At 40.7% G+C, this 27,239-nt stretch overlaps 2 protein-coding genes across 7 annotated transcripts in view; both read right to left on the bottom strand.

The window, feature by feature from the left end:
• Nucleotides 1–2,232: 2,232 nt before the first annotated feature.
• ZNF35 (zinc finger protein 35) lies at nucleotides 2,233–13,937 on the bottom strand. 2 transcript variants are annotated; one of them, XM_077754320.1, is made up of 4 exons: nucleotides 13,847–13,937; nucleotides 10,923–11,231; nucleotides 9,313–9,457; nucleotides 2,233–4,474 (listed from the first exon to the last, which is right to left on the bottom strand). In XM_077754320.1, the coding sequence occupies exons 2-4, from the start codon at nucleotides 11,109–11,111 to the stop codon at nucleotides 3,228–3,230; spliced, it is 1,581 nt and encodes a 526-aa protein (XP_077610446.1). In that variant the 5' UTR covers nucleotides 11,112–11,231; nucleotides 13,847–13,937; the 3' UTR covers nucleotides 2,233–3,227. The 2 variants fall into 2 exon arrangements, with proteins under 2 accessions (XP_077610446.1, XP_077610447.1); XM_077754321.1 differs by having other exon boundaries at nucleotides 10,923–11,228.
• A 4,513-nt stretch (nucleotides 13,938–18,450) lies between these two features.
• LOC144223554 (uncharacterized) overlaps nucleotides 18,451–27,239 on the bottom strand; it is a 31,116-nt gene continuing 22,327 nt past the window's right edge. For all 5 annotated transcript variants that reach the window (XM_077754307.1, XM_077754308.1, XM_077754306.1 and 2 more), the window contains one exon: nucleotides 18,451–21,028. In XM_077754307.1, the coding sequence (XP_077610433.1) occupies nucleotides 18,711–21,028 (2,318 nt within the window). In that variant the 3' untranslated portion in view covers nucleotides 18,451–18,710. The remainder of the gene's footprint in view (nucleotides 21,029–27,239) is intronic.

The following is a 27,239-nucleotide window of genomic DNA, read 5'->3' as shown; positions in this document are numbered from 1 at the left end:
GGGGGAGGGGCAGAGAGAGGAGACACAGAATGTGAAGCAGGCTCCAGGCTCTGTCAGCACAGAGCCCGACACGGGGCTCGAACCCACAGACTGTAAGATCATGACGTGAGCTGAAGGCAGACGCTTAACCGACTGAGCCACCCAGGTGCCCCTAGACTTCTTGGCTCTTAATACCCATCAGCTGGTCTGGCTCTTTGATAGCTCTTGGCAACTTAAGAAACAGGACTTAAGAGTTAACCACAAAAGAAGGAGCTGACCTCTGGGAAAAGGAAAACCTAAACCAACTCTGACAAAAAGGAGTAGTCCCTTCTCATTTATCAGAAACCATACAGAAAAAGGAGGGCTGTAATTTATTTTGAGGGCTGGAGTTGAATTGGAAGCAAGAGTTGTTATTTGGATAAAGATCTGGTCCACTAGGCTCATGTGATTTGTGAAGGACTAGAGGTCCTGAACCTGGGTGCAGATTTGTAGAAATCCAGACCTTGAGATGAAATACAGTAGAAATGTAAAAAGTCATTTTGTTGAATAAGGAATATAAAACTATGTATAAAACTTAAGTTTGCTCATATAAATAAATAGTGTATCACTTAAATACAAATAGAGTCAGTCAAAGAATCCTCACAGCCAAGGTACAGAACACCCAGTACAGCCAATATTGTTAGCATCTTGTTTTGCTGAAACCACACAGAACACTATAGTGTGTCTACACATCCAGACCTTTATTCTACGGCTTCCCCACTCCATCTTTGATCACATGTATTTGTGGCCTACAGACTTTATTTGACTACAGTGGCCATTACCTTGGCAACACATTGGGTTCCCCTCCAGAACTAAAAGAAATACTTGGCTATGGGACTGGAAATTTTTAAGCACACTAGGTGATTTTAACATGCAGCCAAGTGAAAAAACACTGTTTCACTGCGAGGTTGGGTCTGATTCCCAAATCAAACTTCACCTTCACCTCACAATCACCTGAGTAGCCTTTTCTGTATTGCCTATGAATAGCAACCTTAAGCCAGGAAATCACAATCATCCATGATGAGCATTCAGTTATGAGGATGAACACATGATGTGAAGCTAAAACAATTTAACTGCCGCAATGGTCATAAGTCCCAGCTGGTACTTTTCAGGAAAGTACTTTTGGTCTCTTGATAGGTCCAGGTCACTGATTTATCCCAAATCTTCAGACCTGCTTTCCCTCTCTTCTGGGCTTCCTGATCCTGTGTGTGTGGTGGGGGGAGACCTAAGCTTGTTCCTATTATGCACATGGTCTTATCCTTGGGTCTCTCCACTGCTAGCTAGGGGACAAGAATAGAGACTGTCAGGGTCAGTGAGGACATGAGCATTTTTGATTCTCATTTTTGAGTTCTACTGATTTCTCATAGTTGTGTATGACTGACAGTGCAACTGGGAAAAGGTGCACATGCTTTGATAAAACACCATGATTGAAGGGAAAGGGGAAGAGAAAATAAACAAGCTTTCCTGTTTATATGTATGCCTTCTGTACACGGAGAAGTGCTCTGTAAAATACAAAGGAGCCATTAAGAGTCCCAATGATGGGACTTCTATTGAGAGTCACACCAGATTGCTGATCAACAGGCGGGGCATTTATGATATGCGCTTCCTTGCTGAATGGGGTGAAGAGACAGATCCAGAACTTAGGAAACTCAAATCGCTCTCAGATTTGCTGCTTACTGGTTACTCTGCCTAAGGCACATCCCCAAATCTGTCACCTCAGCTTCCTCACCTGAAAATGAGACCATATACCCCTTTCTCAAGCTCTGCACAGATCCACGTGAGGATTACAGGTGGTCAGACACACAGCATGGCAGAACAAAGAGAACCCAGATTGAAATCCTGGATTTGAATGCGGGCTGCTATTTGCTGCTTGACCACTCTCAGATAGATGGACCAAACAGTTCTTGCAGTGTTCTAAGGATTAAGGTAAGGATCTATGTGAAAGCATGAGAGAAGTGCTAGGAATCTTGTTTTTATACATGAAGGTGCATAATCAAATTTAAACAAAGAATTCAGTTCTGTATCAATACAAGGCAATATTACATAACTACCTATTGCATAGTTTTATAAATCATTTTACTAAGAATAAAGGCTCAACGGTAACAAAGATTATCTTACCTTAGCCAGTTTCTTCATCCTTCTAAGTTTGCACATTCCAATACCTTTGAACTTCTCAAAAAAAAAAAAAACAAATTAAGACCTAAGGAGTCCCATTCTGCCTCTTCCCTCTCAGAATCAGGACTCCATTAGTTCTTCTAAAGACCAGCCAGAAAGTGAGAATAACACCCAAATTGAGACCCCTGGCTGAGCCTAAGCAGAATGAGCATAGACAACATGGGCATGCCTCTTGGCAAGCTTTATTCTTTGACTCCTCTATCTGGGAAGGGGAGTGTTACAGGCATCTTACTCCGATAGGAGTGCAATGGAAGTTAGGGTCACTTAGAGTTGTTGATCTTAGCAAATACAGCCCAGTGCATCTGTGGCCCCCGTGTGTGGTCTCCATCAATCCTCAAGTGCTTGGCCATGCAGACTGGGGAATGGTCAAGAAGAGACTCGTCAGAGGTCCCCAGGGCTTTACTCTACCAAGGTTCACGAGTCATAGATAGTAAGAGAAACAGCTCTTTCCTACTTCTATCCATTTTAGGAGCAGTAGACAGTTAATAGGGTGTTTTCTGTTTGTTTGATTTTAATGTTTAAATTACCTAAGGAATGGAAAGCTAGTACGTGTTCATAGGTAAGTTGTTGGTGAATTGCTACCCCAAGTGGTTTCCTTAATTAATCACTGCTTAACCCAAATACTAGAATACAAGGTTCAAAGCTCCAGAATTCCACCAGGCAGACTTATACCAATAACCTGCCTGTTGCTCAGAAACTAGCAGGTTCAAAAAACAAAATTAAGCTAAAAATACCTTTCCTCAAACAGGATCTTTATCACTTAGCTTTGCATGACCCATTTTTAAGAAAGCCACATTCCATTTCAAACAGGACTACTGAGGGCAGAGTTTACAACACAGTCCTTGCCTTTAGATGCTTAGCTTTCACTTTCTTTAAGTCAGCCTCTGAAACGCTTGTCTTGTGTTCTGTGCTGCATTCTTGAAAACTGCTACTTATAACACGGTGCGCCTCATTTTTAGAGGAACAAAATGGCGAAGATGTATTCACTGAGGGGGCAGTGGATTATGATCAGCACCTGGAGTAACAAGCACTTGTCACTCGACAAGGTGCGTTCTGTGGTGTCGCATGAGGTGCGAGTTAGAAATGAAAGCCGCGCCACACCTGGCACACTCGTAGGGCTTCTCCCCAGTGTGGGTTCTCTGGTGCACGGTGAGACTCGACCTCTGCCGGAAGGCCTTGCCACACTCGTTGCACGTGTAAGGCTTCTCCCCGTTATGAATTCTCTGATGAATAAGCAGGTAGGAGCTACACGTGAAGGCTTTCCCACACTCGTTACACACATAAGGGAGATCTCCACTGTGAATCCTCTGATGCACGATAAGGCAAGAGAGCTGACTGAAGGCTTTCCCACACTCGCTGCAATCGTAAGGTTTCTCCGCAGTGTGAATTCTCTGGTGCACAATAAGGTGCGAAAAACAACTAAAGGCTTTTCCACATTCTTTACACTCATATGGCTTCTCACCAGTATGGCTTCGCTGATGCACAATAAGATTTGCACTCTGGGTGAAGGCTTTGCCACAATCATTACAGGCAAAGGGCTTCTCCCCAGTGTGGATCCTCTGGTGGACAATGAGGTTGGAGCTCCGAGTGAACGTTTTCCCACACTCATTACATTCGTAGCATTTTTCTGTAATGTGGACTTTCTGGTGCCGAGCAAGTTGTGAGCTGTAACTGAAGGCTTTCTCACATTCGCTGCACTTAAAAGTTTTTTCTAAGGAGTGGATTTTTTGATGTACAGTCAGATTTGAACTCTGAGTGAAGGCTTTCCCACATTTTGAACAAACATACGGTTTCTGTCCAGTGTGGATTCGCTGATGCACCACAAGGTTTGCACTCTGAATGAAAGCCTTCCCACACTCATGACATTCAAAGGGCTTCTCCCCTGTGTGGATTCGCTGATGCACTACAAGGTTTGCACTCTGACTAAAGCCTTTTCCACACACACTACACGTAAAAGGCTTCTGTCCAGGCTGGCTTTTCTGATTTTTAACAGAGCTAGAACTAAGGCTATACCTTTCCCCAGATTCCAGACATTTCTGGTCTCCCTCTACTTTGAAGCTGTCAGGTACGTGACAGTCCTTCACTGTCACTTCTCTGAAATCTTTCTTTTCCCTCTTGATCCTCTGCTTCTTTAACATGTTCCCTTTTTCACAGGCTTCTCCTAACTCAGGTCCTTGAGGATTAACTTTCTGGATGCTTCCTGGTATTATGAAGGGTTTTTCTGCTTCATCACATATCTCAGTTTTTGGAACCAGTAACTGTGGGTTCTTGGTTTCTGCACCTGAAACAATAAATAGAAAGTACAAGTGTCGGCTTATTTTGGCCTAGAAAAAGAAGAGGATCACGAAGTGATACATGTCAGGAAGTATGTGACTTCAGTGTATGTAAAATGGCTTCATCAAAGGAAAAGTATCTCCCACGTGTCACCTCTCTGTAAGCTCTTCTGCCAGGTCTACGCCCTCTCCCACACCTAGAGCAGAATCCACTGACTCATGGTCTTTCCGGCACTTCTACCCACTTTCATCAGACATCTAACCCACTGCCTCATGCCCGGAAAGTTATCTGCAGACATCTCTCCTGGTTGTATGATGACTGGTCTTGCCATTCAGACCAGTTATGAAGGACACTAGTTTCTCCCCAGGCTTGCCTTCTTACCTTAGCCAATTAGTGTGAATTTGCTTACAACTCAGCAATTAATTAAGGAGAGTCCCTCCCTAGGAATGAAGATCTATGTGACTTAGATTTTTGTGTATGAGGAAGCTAGATATCAAAGAAAGGATAAGCATGGACAGAGAGGGTCACACTGGATGCCGAAAGGCCCAGAGCAGCTAAGAGCACCTGAAACATTAAGGGGCTATGCAGCAAAGACGTTAAGAACATGAGTTCTAGAGCCAGACTGCCTGGTTTCAAATCCCTGCGCTGCCACTTACCAGCTGCAGGACTTTGGGCTAGTAACTTCTCTGTGCCTCAGTTTCCTTCTCTCTAAAATAGGGACACTAAGAGTACCTATCTCATAAGATCATGAGATTAACTGAGTTACTCTATGGTCATGTCCGAGAACAGCCATGGAGCACAGGAAGGGGCTCTGTGAGGTCTGCAGTGACTCTGAGCCTGACAAGGAGTGCTGTGAGTCCAAGTGTTGGGGCCCAGGAACAAAGATGATCCTTAGGGGAGAGGAGTTGTTATGGTGATAGATGGCAACACTAGAAGGGACTAAAGAATGGTGAACAGAATAAACAGCTGAATCCTACTGAACAAACAGCTTAGCCTGTGTCAAGGGAAGTTGACCTTTCTAAGTGTGGGTCATGATATAGCCTGCTCCATTGTGTCAATATCATGAAAACACCAAAACTTTCTGAAGTTTTAAAACTGACTGGTTTCCAGCTGCTCTACACTGCTTCAGAACCCGAACGGTGTCAAAAAGAAGTCATGCAGTCAGCAACACCATAATCTTATTTGCCTCCTCTCTACCCCCACCACTCTTGACCCTGGAATGTCCATCCATACAGCCTAGTGCTGGCAGAGTGAACCCTCCGCAGAGCTTTAAATAAACGGAGCTCAGGAACACTACTCAGATAAGGCAGACGAAACAAGGACAGGCAGCAGTGGGAGGCACGCTGGCAGAGGAGGGGGTGTTCCCACCGGTGGGGTCAGCCTAGAAGGGAGCAGGAAAGCTGTGAGCTGCAGGTCATGATGCGACTGCAGATGGGGAATCCAGCGTCTACACAACGTTCCAGCAGCACAGACCAGCACAACTCTCTAACCTGTGAGATGAGTGAGTGGGACAGGAGTGTTGGGGTATAGAGCAACACGGGGGGCAGGGAACCAGCCCAGTTTGGCTGCCCGGTTATGACAACAGTAATCCGACCCTCCCATCACAATCATTCAGGTAGGATGGGCAGTGCTGGAAAAAGGGAATGCCTGAGGGCTGCATACAGCGGAGCACTGAATGTAACAACAAACTCTGAAATGCTAGTCTTTTTCCAGTTATTTCTATTCCTACCGTTCTGAGGTCTTTCTTAAATCTATTTTTCTCCCTATAGATTTACTGCCCTTACATCGTCTTTTTTACCTTTATTTTTTAACTGAAGTATAATTAACAGNCCTACCGTTCTGAGGTCTTTCTTAAATCTATTTTTCTCCCTATAGATTTACTGCCCTTACATCATCTTTTTACCTTTATTTTTTAACTGAAGTATAATTAACATAGTCTGATATACTAGTTTCAAGTGTGTAACATGTTGACCCAACAATTCCATACACCACTCAGTGCTCACCACCCTTAGTCACCATCTGTGACTTTTTTCCCACTACCCCTTTCCTCTACTGCCTCTTCATCTGTCATCTCTTTTTTTTTTTTTTTTTTTTTAAATTTATTTCTAGGAGAGAGAGAGAGACAGCGTGAGCAGGGGAGGGTCAGAGAGAGAGGGAGTGACAGACTCTGAAACAGGCCCCAGGCTCTGAGCTGGCAGTCAGCACAGAGCCCGACGCGGGGCTCGAACCCACAAACCGCGAGATCATGACCTAAGCGAAAGTCGGACGCTTAACCGACTAAGCCACCCAGGCGCCCCTTCATCTGTCATTTCTTGGTTTTTATTTTTAAAATTTGTGTGTGAAATATTCTGATTTTTCCCCCTGTATGGTTTCATGTCTTTTCTGCTTTTCTTTTGTTCATTACTTTCTTCTATGTTCTCTACTTTTCTTTATCCCATACATCTCACCTAATCTCCCCTCTAATGTCTCCCTCTCTGCTTTTTTCCATCTCCTTCTTCCTTCCTTTAGCATCCCTCATCACTGACACTGGGGGCCCCCGTCCCCACCAAGAATCTCTCCAACAAAACCAAAGTTGAAGAATACTTCAGTCTATGAAGTGTTCTGTCCCCTAACCTCACTCCTACTCTTTTTACCACTAGATTTAGAACACTAGAAAGACATGAAAGACTAAGATGGATGGGGACTACTGAACCAATTAGAATAACAATTCTTTACATTTGCATCATGCTTTATGTCAAAATTAATACAGAAGTGGGTACAACTGTGGCCTACAAGGTCTTCATGTAGTGGCTATCTAACAGTTTCATCACAGGGATGAAGTAAGAGCTAGGATCTGAGCCAATGCCCAGAGTCTAAGAAAAGGAAAGAAGGCCCATTCTGTGTACTCAAGCTCAAATCCCCTTGGGTTATTAATTAGCCATCAGCCTAGAACCTGTCCCCCTGGCTTGATTGAAATGCTATTTTTCCTCTTTTGGATCTTGACAGATTATTGTAACCCTAGTAAAGTACAGAAATAAGTATCGAAATAAACTAAAAACACACCTATGATCTACTAGAGCATAGACAAAGTAATAAGTTTTGAAATCAATACTTTTCTTTCATTATTTTTTTTTAAAAAGAAGAGATATGAAATGCTATACAAGCCTGCCATCTTAGCTGGTGAATGTATTCCGACATATGTAAGATAATTTATGAATTTTGTATGTCATTACAAATTCATTAGATTTACAAAAGCCATGTGCTATCTAGGTTATATGTGTAAGATTTGTAAATCTGCCTACTTAGGTGTTTGAAATGTCTTAAAGAATTGGATATATTAAATTTGAAATTTAATATATTTTATATATTTTAAGATCATAGAAATAAGGAAATTTTTATATAAAAATGATATACAAGTAGAACAAATCTTTTAAAAAGTATAAAATTTTCTTTTTTCTTAATTTTTAGAGAGAGTGGTGTGCATGTGAGCAGGGGAGGGGCAGAGAGACAGGAAGAGAGAGAGGGAGAAAACTCCTAAATAAGCTCCGCACTGTCAGTGCAAAGTCCGACAGGGGGCTTGAACTCATTGAACCACAAGATCATGGCCTGACCTGACATCAAGAGTCAAGACACTCAATAGACTGAGCCACCTAGGCACCCCTGTTTTAAAAAGTTTAAAAATTTAATCTGTAAAAGTTGAGGCTTAACTGAATGTGAATTTTAAAAAAAGTATGTTCTCATTTTTATAAAAATTTTTCTAGATGTAGAAGTGAAATAAAAACGAGTTAGGTTTAAATGCTTAAAAACTTGGTTTAAATGCATAAACTTTAATGAAGTCAATATTATTTAACATATAGGAAACTGTAAATAAAACTCTCTGATATTAATAACCCAGTAACACATCCAAGCTTCCAAAGCACATTCATGTATATTATACAATTTTGTCATCAAAATGAAACTATATTCTCTTTCACCTGTGTGGGAGCTTGGGGAAAAAAAGGGGGCAAGACTGTGTCTTATTCAGTGTATCCCCAACACCCATCATGCTACCCAACACATAGTAAGCATGCCCCCAACAAATCCTGTACCCACTGGATCAATTCACCCTAGTTGACAAAACAGGAAAGGGAGGTCCAGAGAGAAAAGACTCATTCAAGGTCACAGAGTCATCAAAAGATCAAAAGCAGGAGAGCAACCACACTCAGATCTCTCTCTTAATTCCCAGAGCTCACGTCCCTGCTGTTACTTACAGCTATGCAAACATCTGGCAGCACACAGAAAGGTAAACCTTGGCTGCGAACAGGGTCTTGAGGTAAGAGACAAAGAAGGAAAATAGTCACCATTCCTAGTAGATGGGTGCCACTGCTGGAGTTCAGACAGTGAATGACTGACAAAGCAAGGGAACAGGAAAGAAGCGATGACACACCAGAGAGAATGGAACAGGGAGCAGAGAGTGGGCAACAGAAACTACTGAAGTTAGGGGGAATGACTAAGGAACAGACAAGAAAATGAAAGGTGGTAATCCTAACCTTCCCCACAACAGTGGTTTAAGAAAGTGAGTGACCTGGTCCGCCTGAGGAAGGGAGCAGAGTTGGTTCAAAATATTCAGGCATAGCTCTGTACCCGGCAGACTTAGAATGTGGGTGCCAGAGGGGACTTAGCGGTCAGGCAGGGTTTACTTGTACAACACAGGACCCATGGCTACCACGGCTACCATATTCTTGTGACAAATGCATAGCTCTCCCTGGTAGTTTCAATACCTCAATACTCTATGTTTTTCGAGCTAGGAGACCAGGCCACCAGTGTCTGAATAGATTCTGAGAAACCCCAATGGTTGAGATTCTGAACCAGGGGGTTGAACCTTACCTAGAGAGGTCATGTTCCCATGTGTCTCCAGTCTCTCACTCTTGGCCAGAGTCCCTGATAATGAGAAGGTGCCAAGGGCTGAGGCCGCAGATGCCTCCTGTGTTGCTTTCAGGACTACAGCCATGTTCCAGAACATGTTTGGATCCTAGAGATAAGCACACAGGTGGATTTCTGAGAAAATTGTCAATGGGAAGCAGTATGATTAAAGATGAGAACACAAAAGTAACTATTCCTAGAGTCCATAAAAGATTTTTTTTACATTTTTAAAAAACCTTTTTTAATAAAACAACAACAATAGAAAATAAAGGCAGAGTCTTCTCTGATCCCCAAAGTGAGTTAGGCAGAGAATCAAGGCTGTGACTTTCTTCTCTATCTCTGTGATTTCACATCACTGGCCACTGTGGCATCCAAGCCTAACTTGCCAGTGAGTGCATGACAAGAGAGCAACACACGGGGAGATTTTCCAGGGTAGAGTTTTCTGAGGTGTAAAGATCAAAGAAGCAAGGTTGTGATCTTTGGGGCTCCTCAGCTCACCTGACTAGGGAGTGTTTCTGAAAATACTAAGGACCACAGGGTAGTGTGTCGACCCACAACTCAAAGTGGATCCATATATCACCACCACCTGGGAGCTTGTGAGAGGTGTAGACTCGTTTTTTGTTTTGTTTTGTTTTTTAATGTTTTATTTATTTCTGAGAGAGAGAGAGAGAGAGACAGCATGAGCAGGGGAAGGACAGAGAGAGAGGGGGAGAGAGAGGGAGACACAGAATCTGAGGCAGGCTCCAGGCTCTGAGCTGTCAGCACAGAGCCCAACGTGGGGCTCAAACCCACGAACCGTGAGATCATGACCTGAGCCGAAGTCGGACGTTTAATGGACTGAGCCACCCAGGTGCCCTGAGAAGTGTAGACTCTTAACCCAGACCTCCTGAATCAGAATCTGCATTGTAACAAGACCTCCTGGTGATTCCTATGCATATTAAAATTTGAGAAGCATATGTTAGAGCTATCAAAACTTGACTAGAGTCCCCTGAAAAGTTTGTGTTTTTTTTTTAATTTTTTAAATGTTTATTTATTTTTGAGAGAGAGCGTGCAAGTGCACGCAGGAGAGTGAGACAAAGCATGAGTTAGGGAGGGGCAGAGAGACAGGGAGACACAGAATCCAAAGCAGGTTCCAGGCTCTGAGCATGTTGCCCCACATAGGGCTCAAACCCACAAATCATGAGATCACAACCTGAGCCAAAGTCAGAGGCTTAACCGACTGAGCCACTCAGGTGCCCCAAGAGTTTTTTGGGTTCCCCCCCCCAATCTCGGCTGTCTGGGTTCCAGGCCAAGATTCTCATTCAATTGGAATCAAGTAGCCATGAGCATCACGATTTTATAAAAAGCTCCCCAGGTAATTCTGTGCAGCAAAGTTTGAGAACCACTGGTTTATAGAAAGGACCAAATGTCCCATCAAGAAGAGACTGTTTCTATTATATACTAAAGGACTATAGACGAGAGCCCTACCCTCAAAATAATACTGCAGGTGTGGAAGCAGAGGAACACAGTTTCCTCTGAAACCACTTGAGGTGCTCAGGTCTCTCTTCCCTCCCTCCTCCAAAACCACTGTTTACCTTCTCCTCCTGTTCTGATAAAGCAAGGTCTGTCTGGGGACTTTCCCCAGGAGCCCAGACTTTGATGTTCTCAGAGTGTACATGGCTAGATGCCTGACCTAGGAAGTTTTCTTCCTCCTCTTCCTCCTTTTTCACGGTCACTGAGCCCCAGGGGGCTAAAGCCATGGCCTCTCTCAGTTCTGCAGTCATCTTCTCTGCTCAGGAGGGGAACTCTTATAGCTGGGGGATGCCCAGCAGAGGTCAAGCCCCATGTAATCTTTAAGTTTCTTCTTCTTGAGTTTCTTCTCAGGGCCAGGATGGTACTGTCTACTGAAAAACCAGAAAACATTGTTAGCATCGAGCAAAGGTGTGCCTGGATGCCATTAAGGGCATTGCTGCCCAGTGCCTACACAGTAGCCACCGCAACAAGAGTCTGCTCTACTCCTCCCTCATAGGATGGAAACGGTTCAAAGGCAAACATGTAATTTGTTCCCATAATAATCACATTACAAACAGCTTTATATCATGTTTATTTTTTTCCCGATTATAGAGTTAACATATTATTATTGTAAAAGTTTAAAAAATACACGGGCACCTGGGTGGCTCAGTCGGTTAAACGTCTGACTTCAGCTCAGGTCATGATCTCATGGTTCATGAGTTTGAGCCCCGCATGGGGCCTGTGCTGACAGCTCAGAGCCTGGAGCTTGCTTCAAATTCTGTCTCCCTCTCTCTCTGCCCCTCCCCCACTCGTGCTCTGCCCCTCTCTCTCTCTCTCTCAAAAAAAGAAAAATACAGAAAATAACTAAGAAAAATCAACCCTACTCCACCTCCAAAGAGATAACCACTATAGAGCACAGAATTTAAGATACTTCTTTTAAGGGAAAACCTTCAACCACACTAACAATTATGACTTATACACTTCTTGTTTTTAACTATAGGGATATATATATTTTTTTGATTATCACCATGGGTTGGTTTTTTTTGTTTGTTTTGGGGGCTATTTTTTTTTTTTTAAGTAGGCTTCATCCCCAGTGCAAAACCCAATGCAGGGCTTGAAGTCATGACCTGAGTTGAGATCAAAAGTGAAACACTTAACTGACTGGGCCAACCAGGCACCCCACCATTGTTTTTTTTTTTTAGAAGGAATATTACAACACAAAGAATGTTTTTAATTGCCAAAGATATACAATACCATGAACTAAAGAAATTCAAGAAAAGGTCTGAGAGTCTAGACACCAACATTTAGAGATGGCCATCTCTGGGTGATGTAATTACAGATAGTTTTGAGATTCTTTTTGTTTGATATTTACTTTTTCCATTTCTTCCAACTGTCTAATATTACTGTCTAATATAACTGTCTAATATTACTCTTAAGATTAAAAAAAATGTTTTATGTTGCCATTCTTCCTACTTATCACTTTTAGTAGCTATACAATAACCTATAGTGTTAATTCTATCATTCTCATCCAAAAAGGATCAACAAATAAATATAGAATCAAATACATACCCTACATACACATGCACACAGTAGTTATCAGTCATCAGTGTTTTCTCTGCATTTCCATACAGATATGTTCACCTTTACACATACTGCTTATTTTCCCAAAACAGAAATTAGAACGCATTTGTATGTACATTTTTTAGCAAGTTGCGTTTTGTTTTTTGAACTCAATGCCTTTATTTCACATAGTATTCCATTGTCTTAGATGGATCTTTCCGGGCGCCTGGGTGGCTCAGTTGGTTAAGCCTCTGATTTCAGCTCAGGTCATAATCTCCTGGTTCGTGGGTTCGAGCTCCGCATCGGGCTCTGTGCTGACAGCTCAGAGCCTGGAGCCTGTCTTCGGATTCTGTCTCCCTCTCTCTCTGACCCTCCCCTGCTCATGCTCTCTCTCTCTCTCTCTCTCTAAAAAATAAATAAAACATTAAAAAAAAAAAAGATGAATCTTTCAATACACCTACATATAGAGTTACTCATTCTGGAATTCTAAATACATTATAACTTACTTAACCAATACTATTTATGAGCCATTGCTTTCGTGAAAGGAGTTCTGATTGTTTCCACTTTATTTTCTTAATAATTAATGTTAAAAAATTTTTTCTGTGCAAATAGTTTTTTCTTCTGCTGAATTATTCCTTTACAAGTGAGAGACTACTGGTTCAAGGATTTCATGATTGACATACAGTGCTAAATTGCTATCTAAAAAGACATCAAATCACACCATCACCAACTTAACCATACAGCTTTATCACAGCCAAGCCAGCGGGTCTTTGTTGTTTAATCTGTGGGTAAAACAATCTTACTAGTTTAGTTTATTACAAATAGATTACATTTTGTCTATTCCCCTTCAGATGTCTTATGGGGCGAAGGCTGCTAAATTTTATTATGTCTCCTTTTGCTACTATTGATCACATACTTTCTCCTGTATCAACTTACTGGCAACTTAGTGTACAATTTCCTGAATAACGCAATAGTACTTTCATCCCTGCAGCAAATCTCAATTCTGGATGATTATTCTTTCTAGAACTGAATTCCACCAGGTGGAAAGGCCTTAAACATTCATCTCACCTGTGTATAAGCCAGACTGCCTACTGAGTATTCTTACGGGGCTGCTGACCAAACTCAAATCCGCCTCCAGCCCCACAATGCAGAGTCCCTGATCAAGGACTTCCCTTTCAGTGTCCTCTCCCTGTTTCCAAACGTGGCAACCCACCTCCCCCACCTCCATATCCTAATCTCTATTCCCGGGGTAAGCCCGGCCCCTGGTCCAAGCTTCTCCAGGAAAGACCCCCGGCAGGCTGCAGCTGTGTTTCCGAAGTAGGGGGACGCGGAGCCGGCCGCGGACGGACAGGCCTGGACCCCCAAGGGCAGGTCGCGGCAGTGCGCCCCTGTAATGGCCCCTTCCGCGCCACCAAGGTCCGTGTCCTGTCCCGCCAAGCCCACTCACCGTGCACCGCGAAAAGGCCTGGCCAGAGCTCGCGGACTCCGTAGCAGAACATAGGATGGAACAGACGGCCCGCGCCTACCGGTGCGAGAACAATGACCGGACAGGAAGTGCCTGGAGACGGGCTTCCGGCTTCCCAAGTCCCCAGGCCGGCCCCTCTAGGAATCTCGGAGGTGTTGTCTTCTCGATGGGTGTCCAATATCTCTGCGGACCGGGGATGGGCGTGGAAGTGCCCAGGAGGGTGCAGGTGGTCTGTGGCCCTAAAGCCTCAGGAAAGGGGACATCCCCTGGCTCGGCAGTGGTCGGGCGAGGCGTGTACACAGAAGCCTGAAGCTACAAAGCATTCGTCTGTAGAAAGCCCTGATAATTTTGCCCCAAACGTTTATTTTGAAAATCTCAAACAGTACAGAAAAGTTGAAAGAATGGTACAGCGGATACCTGTATCCTCCATCTGGACTCAACACTTGCCTACGTTTGCCTTATCTCTCTGTATATACTGAAAAAAAATTTTTTTTCAAAACACTTCATTCCAACAGTTCAATATGCATTCTTTCATAATATTCTCCAAACGTTAATACATTACATAATGGAAAGAAAATGAACAATTCCCTACTATCACCTAATATCCAATCATATTCAAATCTCCCCAACCACCCTTAAATATATATTTCATAATTTTGTTCTTCCAAATCAGTTTCACACAGTGCATTTGGTTATGGCTTTTTTAGGATTTTGTTTTACCTTTTATTTTGAATTCAAAATAAGAAGTTGGAAAAATAATACTCTTCCCCAAGTTTCCCGCAACAGGCACAACTTACATAATTATAGTTTGGTATAAAAATAAGGATGTTGACACTTGTACATTGTTTGTGTATACTTCTACTTCATTTTATCTCATGTATGTTTGTGTAACCACTACCGCAATCAAGATACACAACTTTTCCAACACCACAAAGACCTTCCTAAGTGTTATCCCTCCCTCTCCCTGCTGTCTCCTCTCACTATCCCCAACCTCTGGTAATCACTAACCTTTCATCTCTATATAGTTTTGTCATTTTAGAATATTATGTAAATAGAATCATACAGAATACAACCTTTTGAGATTAGATTTTTTTTCCACTCAGCATAATATTCTTGAGATTCACTTGTCGTTGCAGCAATAGGTCATTCCATTTTATTATAGAGTAATAAGTATTCATGGTATAGATATAATACTGCTTTAGCCACTTGTTGAGGCTATTTGGGTTACTTACAGATTTTGACTGTTACAAATAAAACTGCTATGAATAGTCATGTTCCTGTTTTTCTGAACATAAGTTTTCATTTCTCTAGGATAAATGCTCAGGAATACAAACATTGGGTTATATCGTAAGTGCACGTTTGGGTTTGTAAGAAACTGCCAAACATGGGATGCTGACTGAGCAACTGTCTCTTGAATTTGACTCAGGTCATGATCTCAGGGTCATGGGATCGAGCCCCACATCAGGTTCTACACTGAGCCTAAAGCCTGCTTAAGATTCTCTCTCCCTCCCGAATTGGACAGCAACATGCAGAAGAATGAAACTAGAGCATTTTCTCACACCATGCACAAAAATAAACTCAAAATGGATAAAGGACCTGAANGTGGGGGGGGGGGGGAGGGATGGGCATGGAGGAGGACACTTGTGGGGATGAGCACTGAGTTATGTGGAAACTAATTTGACAATAAACTATTTGCAAAAAAAAAAAAAAAAGATTCTCTCTCCCTCCCTCTGACCTCTCCCCCACTAACATGCTATCTCTTAAAAAAGAGGCGGGGGCGGGGGGCTAAAAACAAACAAACAAAAAACTTGCCGAACTATTTTCAAGAGTGTCTGTACCATTTAACAATCCCAGCAACATGAAATCTATTTACTCTGTATCATTGCCAACATGTAGTAACACTATTTTTTCCCTTTTCCTAAGCTATGCTGATAGATGTACAGTGATTTTTAACTTTTATTTCCCTACTGGCTAATGATGGTGAACAACTTTTCATTTACTTGCTATCTATACTTTGGTGAAATGGCTTTACATGTCTTTTGCCCACTTTCTATTTTAAAGTTATTATTATTGGTGAGTTTTGAGATTTTTTTATATAGCCTAAATACAAATCCTGTTGGATATATGGTTTGCAAATATTCCTCTCAAGTCTGTAAAATCTTAGCACCCCTAAAGTTTCTTTGCAGAGCAAATTATTTTAATTGTGATGAGGTCCAATTTAACATTTGCCTTTTAAGGACCCTACTTTTGATGTAAATCGAAGAATTCTTTGCTTAGTCCTAGTTCCCTATGTATGTATGTATGTATGTATATATGTATGTATGTATGTATATATGTATGTATGTATGTATGTATATTTGCCTATGGGTATCCAATTGCACCAGCAGCATGTTGAAAAGGCTCTTTCCTCTATTAAATTGCTTTTATACCTTTGCCAAAAATCAATTGGTCATTTGTATGAGACTCTTCCTGTCTTATATCTCTTTAATACCTTTTAAAACAACCTCCCTCACCCACTTTTATACCTTTCATTCTGGAAATACACACAAAACCAGACATCGGTATAATGAACTCCCAAAACTCATTCAGCTTCAACAATTATCACATCCTGCCTTTTTCATATTGTTGAAGAATCCAGTGCAGTTTTCTTATACAATATCATGTGTTCTAAATTTTCTTGTGGTGCCCTTTATCTTGTTCCTCTGATTCCTGTATTTCCTGGCAACAGGTCTAAGCAGCTTGATAAATTCAGGTTACACTTTTGGCTTATTGCATCAAATGAGGAGGCACGTTACGTAGGTTGTCTCAGTCTTAATGATGTTATATTTTAACTGGTTTAGAGGTGAATGCCAGCTTCTCCATTGTTAAAGTACATCTTTCCCTTTGTAATTATTATACAACCAGTAGTGATTCTTCTGTAGCACAAATATAAAGCAGCTTTATATTCACTATCTCGTAACAACTCTGTGAGGTAGATATTCTCCCTCCTGTTTATTCAGATAAGGAAATCAAGGCTACAAGAAATGAAGGCATTTATCCAAGGAAAGTGGCAGAAGCTGACTCATATCCGGGCCTTAAGACTTTAAATTTCAGGCTCCTTCCGTTTTTCACTCTTGTGTACCTTTCAGTCTAATGAGGAACCAGACCTCAAGGAACTTAGGGGTTGGATTAGTAACATTTATCAACACACCACTTTAATACTACTAATATTAGAAACACAATCCTGATATTAAGGTTTTTTATAGTCCAATTACAGAACTGGGAGTTTTGAAAATTACAATACAAAATTAGCAACTCAAGAATACAGGATGAATTAGATCTAAGATTGGTTCCTAGGGAGTGATAGGCTTAATTACTCAGAGATAGATTCTCAATTGATTTAATGAGAGCTTTAAGAACTCAGCTCTTGGGGCGCCTGGGTGGCTCGGTTGGTTAAGCATCTGGCTTCGGCTCAGGTCATGATCTCATGGTTCATGGGTTCGTGCACCGCGTCGGGCTCTGTGCTGACAGCTCAGAGCCTGAAGCCTGTTTCAGATTCTGTGTCTGCCTCTCTCTCTGACCCTCTTCCCTTGCTCATGCTGTCTCTCTCAGAAATAAATAAAACATTAAAAAAAAAAAAAGAACTCGGCTCTGTGTGAAACTTATGTAGTAAACTGAGTAGTGGAACAGGATGTTGTTTCTTAACAAGCTTTCATATGTCAGCATATGTTTATATATGAAATGCCAGTGAAATGTTGATTAGAACTGAGAATAAAGTGGCAGGGATCATTAGCTAAGGGGTTGGGGCTAAGGATTTTCCCCTATGAACAGGGAGAGCAATATAGGACTGTCCTTCCATTTTGACATTCACCATCTGCTAGGTTTCGAATTTGAAGGTTTGAAAATACTTTTCCTTGGCTTGTGTTAACAGCTGAACATAATACTGTTTTTCCATAATAAGCCAATATTTTGCTATCAAAACAAACTAGGCATACTATTAACTCAAACATTCTGAAAGGTGTTATTTTAAAAAAGTCTTCTTAGACTATTAAAATCCAAAGTTACTTATCCACCACCATCCTTCCTTTTACTATAAAAATGAGTATTTTTGAGGTTCCTGGATTCAATTGTTCATTGACGTAATGAACAAACATTACATTATGCCATGTTCCAGATTTTGACCATACCTCTTTTATCCAACTTTATTGACAACTAGATTATTTCACAAAGTACATTCACAAACATCCTTTCATTTAATCCTCAAACCCTGTGAGGTAGGCATTATATCAACGTTTGACTGACAGAGAAACTGAGGCCTAAAAACTGACTTAACAACATCACATAGCTAGTAAGAGAAAGATCCAGGACCTAAACCTAGGTCTTCCAATTCCAAATCTCGTACTCTTCTTAAGTTGTCCTCAAACAGCAGACTCTTGCCCACTGAAGTCCATGTCTGACATGTCTCAATCATACTGTCAACAGAGACTTTCTGTTGCAGTGATGCAATTTTTAGAATGTACAATATACACATTTTCAGAAACAATGTCTATTTTTTTAATACAAAAATATTTTTGCTATCATTTACAACTACATTATTACATCTCATAAATTTTTTCAGAGTCTTTAATTGCTCTAAGGTCCCTTTCTAGAGTCATAACAAATGGTCTGGAACAAAGTATTCTTTAACTAGAATTTGGTTTATGTTTTTTGCAGTCTTGAAAGTCTAGATTAACTTTCTTTCACGTGCAAATCACTGGTTTACAAGAGAGTCAATCATGATGTTTTTTTCCTTGCAAGAATGATATATTGCCATTTGTCTAACAGTGACTTAGGTAAGTTGGGATTCTATCCCATCTTACATATGACTCTAGATTTTCTGAATCTCTGTCTTAGACTCATTGGGATTTTGGAGCCAAGAGAATCCCTCCACATTATGGATTTCTTGCTGCAGGTGAAGGTTTGAATTCTGAGAGAATTCCTTTTCAGACTTATCACATTCACAGAGTTTTTCATCTGTATGAATTTTCTGATGTACAGTAAGGTTCTTTCTCTGCCTAAAAACTTTACTACAATCATTACACCCATATGGTTTCTCCCCTGTATGGATTCTCTGGTGGCCAACTAAATTCCTCTTGGAAGTAAAAGATTTTCTACACTTCTCACACTCATATGGTTTTTCCCCCGTGTGCATCCTCTGATGTACAACAAGGTTTTTATTCTGACTAAAGTCTTTCCCACACTCATTACATTTATATGGCTTCTCTCCAGTGTGGATTCTTTGATGTACCATAAGATTTCTACTAGAGGTAAGAACTTTCCTACATATATGACATTCATAGGTTTTTTCCCCACTGTGAATTCTTTGATGTTCAATAAGGTTTCTGTTGTAAGTAAAGCCTTTCCCACACTCATTACATGCATAGGGCTTCTCACCAGTGTGGATTCTCTGATGGGCTATAAGGTTTGAGCGGTAACTGAAGACTTTCCCACAGTCACTGCATTTATACGATTTTTCCCTTGTGTGAATCCTCTGATGTCCAATGAGGCTTTTCTTCAAAATGAAGCATTTACCACACTCATTACACTCATAGGGTTTCTCACCACTGTGGATTCTCTTGTGTTCAATCAGGTTTCTGTTAGAACTGAAAGCTCTTCCACACTCATTGCATTCAAAGGGCTTTTCCCCAGTGTGGATTCTCCGATGTACGAGCAGACTTGAATTGTAACTGAACGCCTTCCCACAATCCTCACATTTGTAGGATTTCTCCTGTGTATGTAGTTTCTGATGCACCATGAAACTTTTGCTCATAATGAAAGTTTTCCCACACTCTCGACATTCATAGGGCTTCTCCCCATTGTGGAGCCTCTCATGGTCAGCGAGGTTTCTGTTAGAACCAAAGACCTTGCCACAGTCCTTACATTCATAGAGATTCTCTCCAGTGTGAAACCTCTGATGTAATATGAGGCTCTTCTTTAAAATAAAAACTTTCCCACATTCGTTACATTCATAGGGTTTCTCTCCATTATGGAGTCTCTGATGGTCAAAAAGGTAAGCACTCTGAGTAAAGGCTTTCCCGCATTCAGTACATTTATATGGTTTCTCTCTGCTATGCATCCTCTTATGGTCAATGAGGTTTGACTTTGAATTGAAAATCTTCCCACATTTTTTACAACCAAAAGTCTTCTTTTCTGTGTGTACTCTCTGATGTAAGAGAAGACTTTTGCTTCGAATGAAAACTTTTCCACATTCTTTACATTTGTATGGGTTCTCTGCACTGTGGAGTCGCTGATGGTCAACAAGGTAAGTGGTCTGAGCAAAGGTTTTTCCACATTCATCACATTTATAGGGTTTTTCCCCAGAGTGAATTCTCTGGTGTAGAATGAGGCTCTTCTTCAGAACGAAAGCTTTCTGACACTTGTTACATTTATAAGGCTCTTCCCCTTTGTGGAGCCTCTGATGGTCAATGAGGTAAGCATTCTGAGAGAAAACTTTCCCACATTCATTACATTTGTAAGGTCTCTCCCCAGAATGGCGCCTTAGATGTATAATAAGGCCTGAGTGCCTATAGAAGCCCTTTCCGCACTCCTTACATTTATAAGGCTTCTCTCCAGTGTGGATTCTTTGATGGTTGAGAAGATAAGCACTTTGAGAGAAGGCTTTCCCACATTCATTACATTTATAAGGTTTCTCCCCAGAATGGTTGCGTAAATGCATTAGAAGGCTTGAGCGCTGAATAAAGCCTTTTCCACACTCCTTACATTTATGAGGCTTCTCACCAGTGTGGATTCTCCGATGGTTTATAAGATGGGAGATTTTATTGAAATGCTTACAACATATATCACATTTATAAAACTTCTTTCCTTCAGTACCTATTAAACTTTCAGAAAGAGCTGAACCTAAAGTCAAGCTTTCTCCAAATTCCTTCCACTTTTGGCCTTGTTTTTCTGGTAGAGCCTTTTTCTTCCTATCTCGTTCACAGAGGGGACCTTTCTTCAGTGTATCTCTTTCCCCTGATTCAGTCCCCCACTGACTTGCCACAATTTGCCAATCACATTCCTCCTCAAAATCAAGGGTCTGGGGAACACTTCCTTGAAGTCTTTTGGATGTTCCTTTCTGAGAATCTGCCCTTTGAGAAATGCTTGGCTTTCTTGTCACCTCCTCATTCTCAGTCATGGTCTCCCATTCTGGTAAAAGGAATTAAAAATGCAAACGTTACCACGTCCCTATGTTAGCGAGAACAAGATCTTCAAATGATTTTCAAACACACAGTAGGTAACTTTTATACGAACACAAAAAGAAGACACTTCATTAGATGAAGGGCCATAGCAGAATACTACATTGACAAGATTTTTAATTTTTTAAATGTTTTTATTTATTTCTGAGAGAGAGAGAGAGATAGAGAGAGCAGGGGAGGGTCAGAGAGAGAGGAAGACACAGAATCTGAAGCAGGCTCCAGGCTCTGAGCTAGCTGTGAGCACAGAGCCCGACACAAGGCTCGAACCCATGAACCGTGAGATCATGACCGAAGCCGAAGTCGGACAGTCAACCAACTAAGCCACCCAGGCGCCCCTACAATGACAAGGTTTTAAGTGGATTAACAAAGAAGTCACTCAGACACTTCTAAGCTCTTTATCTTCAGGGAGCAGATGGAAAAATATAAATGATGTTGAGTAAATAGATGCAAGAAAAAACCAGAGAGAGAACATAAGATGATGTGTAGGTGATTCAGACACGAGGCTCAGGAAGTCAGATTGAACAGGGAGAGTCATTTTGGCTTATAAAGAATTATTTTTTATTTTCTTCATGGTAGGAAGATGGAAATTCTAACAGAGAGAAAATATACCTAAGGACCCTAAAGGCAATCTTTAATTTTTCAAGAGTCAAGTGCAAAAATATTTTTTAATTACTTGAAAGCAAGTAAACTACAGGAAAAAATCCACTAAAAAACTTAATGCTTAAACTTCATATACAATTCACTCTATTCCTTTTAAAATTGAGAAATGGAAATTTTAAAATTTCACAAAAACATCGGGTCTGAGTTAGACTCACTTAGAAGAAATACAGAGTGAAAAGAAAAAATATAGAGGCATTATAAAAACATGAACATATCTATAAAATGATGTGGCTGAACTAGTAAACTGCCAAAGTTGCTTTCTACTCTGATGTTCTAAAATATTGTAAAATGTGAACTTATTTTTTTTAATGTTTTGACAATTTACTTTCACCATCCAAATGTGAGGAAAAAAATATGAACTAGTTCCCCAAATTATCTAGTAAGTAAAGTAATGTGAATAATAGTAATATTATCTTCTACTAGAGTAGAACAACACTGTTCTACCTAAATAGAGAGAAAAGATATAGGAAAGTAGCACCCATTTTATTTCATTATAAACTTATTTAATTTATGAGAAGGTAAGGATAGCAAATACCTAATACATGTTAACTTAAACTACATTCTTAGGTCAGGTTTTCCCATCTCATCTTGACTGCCCCTTTCTCCAGGATTCAGGCGGGACTGTTAATCACACTATTCACCTGGTAGAGGGGTGGGCAGGTGTCCTATCCAGTACTGTTCCTCCAGTTTCCTTGTCCACAGTGACTAGATGAATGGCTTCATAGTTTAAGCAAGATGCTGGTTTCAGGAAGATTCTCTTTTTTTTTTTTAATTTTTTTTTTTTAGCGTTTATTCAGTTTTGAGAGACAGAGAATGAGTGGAGAAGGGGCAGAGAGAGAGGGAGACACAGAATCTGAAACAGGCTCTGAGCTGTCAGCACAGAGCCCGATGTGGGGCTCGAACCCACAAACCGTGAGATCATGACCTGAGCTGAAGTCGGATGCTTAACCGACTGAGCCACCCAGGCACCCTAGGAAAATTCTCTTTAAGGGGAAAAGTTGAAGTGTTTTAAAGAGGTAGAAGTGCTTTTAGGAGTAGAAGTGTTGCAAGTGGTTAACTGAGATGAAAAATGGTTTAAGATATTAGCAATTCTAGGGGCGCCTCGGTGGCTCAGTCAGTTGGGCATCCAACTTTGGCTCAGGTCATGATCTCACTGTTCCTAAGTTTGAGACCCACATCAAGCTCTGTGCTGACAGCTCAGAACCTAGAGCCTGTTTCAGATTCTGTGTCTCCCTCTCTGTGTCTGCCCCTCCCCCACTGGTGCTCTGTCTCCCTCTCTCTTAAAAATAAATAAACATTAAAAAATATTAAAAAAAAAAAAAAAGAAAAAAGAAATTAGCAATTCTTGGGGCGCCTGGCTGGCTCAGTCAGTGGAGCATGTAACTTTTTTTTTTTTAAGTTTATTTATTTTGAGATAGAGCTACCGGGGGAGGAAAAATAGAGAGAGAGAGAGAAAGACAGAGAGAGAGAGACAGAGAGAATCCCAAGCAGGCTCTGCACTGTCAGCGCAGAGTCAGATGCGCGGCTTGAACTTGCAAACTGTGAGATCATGCCCTCAACCAAAACCAAGATTCGGTCGCTTAACTGACTGAGCCACCCAGGTGCCCCAAGCATGCAGCTCTTGATCTTGGGGTTATGAGTCTCAGCTCCACTTTGGGCATAGTGTTTACTTAAAAACAAAAAGACAGAAATCTTAAAATTCGTATCAATATTCCAAATATCTTGAAAGGAAAAAATGATTAAAATTCTTTTTAAAAAAAGGGACATCAGCAGTTCTTTCATACACAGTAATTTGCTGGCTAAACTATCTGAAATTTCAGTATGGAAATCAGACAATGTGTAGGAATATGGAGCTTTAGAGGACTTGGTAGAAAAATGTCAGATTGATAGAAGAAGCTGGTTACCTTCTGCAATCTTGAATGAAGCTTACAAGAAATAGACAGGCTTCCCTACTTCCAACCCTCCCCTCTTCTTTAATCCATGTCCACTCTATTGCCAATTATCTTTCCAATAAGTAAATTTGACCATGTCACTCACCTGTTTAAAACAAATGATTCTTTTTTTTTTTTTTAACATTTTTATTTATTTCTAGGAGAGAGAGAGATAGCATGAGCAGGGGAGGGTCAGAGAGAGGGAGATACAGACTCTGAAATAGGCTCCAGGCTCTGAGCTGGCAGTCAGCACAAAGCCCAACACGGGGCTCGAACCCACGAACCGCGAGATCATGACCTAAGCGAAAGTCGGATGGTTAACCGACTAAGCCACCCAGGCGCCCCTCAAAACAAATGATTCTTAACTGCCTATAGGATAAAGCAAAAATAACCAGCACAGCCCAAGAGATGCCCCCACCTACTGCCTGTCTATCTTTCTGGCTTTACTTCTTACCAGTGCTCTTTATGGCCCTAGACTCCAGCCAGAGAGAACTACATGCAGATGCCCAAACATGTCATGTTTTTGCTTGCTTTTCTATCAGTGCCCATGTTTTTTTCTCTTCCTGAATTGTTCTTCCTCTTCTATACTCTTATGCCCAAAAGTTACCCTCTCTGGACATTACCAAATACTACAGAAACAAAAAGAATTATAAGGGAATAATAGAAATGCTTAAATTCAAGATGAAATGGGAAAATTCCTAGGAAGACACAAATTACTAAAACTGACTCAAAAAGAAATAGAAAATGTGACAGATCTCTAAAAAGAAATTGACTCAGTAATCAAAAAAAAAAAAAACCACCCACAAAGAAAAGCCCAGGCCCAGACTGTTTTACTGATGAATTCTAACAATCTTTACAAAAAATTAATACCGGGGCACCTGGGTCTCTCAGTCGGTTAAGCGTCCGACTTCGCTTCAGGTCATGATCTCACGGTTCTTGGGTTCGAGCCCCACATCAGGCTCTGTGCTGACAGCTCAGAGCCTGGAGCCTGCTTCGGATTCTGTGTCTCTCCCTCTCTCTGCCCCTCCCCTGCTTGTTCTCTGTCTGTCTCTGTCTCTCAAAAATAAATAAACATTAAAAAATTAAAAAAAGATTAATACCAATTTTTCACAAACTCTTCCAAGAAACAGAAGAGTTGGGAACACTTCACAACTCATTCTATGGGACTGGAATTACCCTGATCCCAAAACCAGAAAAAGAGATCACAAAAGAAAAGAAACCTACAAATATATGAATATAGACCTAAAAATCCTCAACAAATTACTAGCCAACTTAATCTAGCAACACATGGAAAAATTATATACCATGACCAAGTGGGATTTATCACAGGAAAGCAATGTTGGTATAATATTGGAAAATCAATTAATGTAATACATCATATCAATGTACTGAAGAACAAAATCACATAATCATCTCAAGAGACGCAGAAAAAGCATCTGGTAAAAATCCAATACCCCTTCATGAATAACAAAGTAGGAATATAAGGGAACTTCTTCAAACTGATAAAGGAGACCTACAAAAAAAATCCAAAGCTAACACCAGAGTTAAAGATGAACAACTGATGCTTTCTCTGTAAGAACAGTAATAAGAAAAGGATTTCTGCTCTTGTCACTTCTATGCAACACATACTGTAGGTTTTAGCCAGGGAATTAGGCAAGAGAAAGAAATAAAAGTCATCCAGATTGAAAAGGAACAAATAAAACTATTCTATTTGCAGATGACAAGCTCTTATATGTAAAAAATATTAAAAGGGGAGCCTGGGTAGCTCAGTCAGTTAAGCACGTAACTCTTTATTTCAGGTCAGGTCATGATCTCATAGTGGGATGGAGTCCCATGTAGGGCTCTGCACTGACAGTGAGGAACCTACCTGGGGCTCTCTCTCTTCCTCTCTCGCTCTCTTTGCTCCTCCCCTGCTCACGATTTTTCTTTCACAAAATAAACATTTAAAAAAGAAAAAAAGAAGAAAATCTTAAAGAGTCTACCAAAAAAAACCTGTTAGAACTAAGTAAGTACAGCAAGGTTGCAGGACACAAGATCAATAAACAAAAATCAGTGGGATTTCTACACACTAGCACTGAACGATCTTAAAGGGAAATTAAGAAAAACAGCCTAAGAAAGAATAAAAGATTTAGGAATAAACTGATTGATTGATTTGGAGGAGGGGTGCAAAAAGGTAAGTTTATTAGACAGAAAGAGCTGCACTAGGATTGTGAAGGGTGACTGGTTATATATTATGGAGTTGGGGAAGGTAAAGACAAAAGGGAAGCCTCCAGAAGGACTTTCATATGCTAAAGAAGATACTAGCTACTAGAGGTCTAGCTATTGTCAAACTAAGGTTGTTTTCCCTCCAGTAAGGCATTAACATTAAGACAGTAGGGAGAGCAGGCACCTGGGTGGCTCAGTTGGTTAAGCAGCTGACTTCAGCTCAGGTCATGATCTCACAGTTTGTGGGTTCAAGCCCCGCATCGGGCTCTTTGCTGACAGCTAGCTCAGAGAGGGGGAAAAATGACAGTAGGGAGAAATGTTACATTCTGTATTTGCCCTAAGTATTTGTCAATGGCCTGCAGATTATAAGGAAATTTAATCTTCCCCACATAGTAATCAAAGATATGGCACCCAAAAAAATAGTATTTCTCATCTACCCAGAAATTTTTATATTTTTACTTTTTTTAAATGTTTTATTTTTTTTTAATGTTTTTATTTATTTTTGAGAGAGAGAAAGAGAGAAAGAGAGACAGCATGAGCAGGGGAGGATCAGAGAGAGAGGGAGACACAGAATCCGAAGTCAGGCTCCAGGCTCTGAGCCAGCGTCAGCACAGAGCCTAACGTGGGGCTCGAACCCACAGACCATGAGATCANGCTGAAGTCGGACGCTTAACCAATTGAGCCACCCAGCTGCCCCAACCCAGCAGAGAATTAAAACACTGATCAAATCATTAGCACATATAAGGGAAATGAGCCCTCTTTTGCTCTTTTCATGGGAATGTAAATTTGGTATATCACTGGTAGAAAGCAGTTTGGTAACATGTATCAAAATATAAAATCTACAGAATGTTTGGCCCACTATCAGCACATTTGAGATAGTAAACGATATATCCTCATTAAGTGTAAAAATATACAGTACAAATTACTGTAGGCAATAAAATAGTAAGGTTGCAACATAGCAAAAAAAAATCAGTATCTTCATATACATAAACCATACTCAATTAGAAAACATCAGAAAAGACTCCAATTCCAAAGAATCAATGTAACTTGAAATATACAAGATCCAGATGAAGACAATTTTAAACAGGCCTGAAACATAAAGGCAGCATTTAACAAATAGAAAGGCATGTAATGTTCTTAAACAAAAATTCAGTATCATACAGATGTCGAAGTAAAGCATGGCACACAGACAATGGAATACTATATACTATGCAGCTATTTAAACTGATACTATAAATCTGTATTTCAGTATAAATTAGATCAGTGCATTAGTTGATTCCTCAATTTTTAATGTTTATTTCTCTGAATAAAATCTTACCTTTTTCTTCAAAGTCCAGCACAAGGTTAACCTTTTTTTTTTTTTTT

This window comes from Crocuta crocuta, unplaced genomic scaffold, assembly GCF_008692635.1.
Source record: "Crocuta crocuta isolate KB4526 unplaced genomic scaffold, BGI_CrCroc_1.0 scaffold70, whole genome shotgun sequence".
Taxonomy (NCBI): domain Eukaryota; kingdom Metazoa; phylum Chordata; class Mammalia; order Carnivora; family Hyaenidae; genus Crocuta; species Crocuta crocuta.
This window is presented reverse-complemented; position numbering and strand designations above follow the sequence as displayed.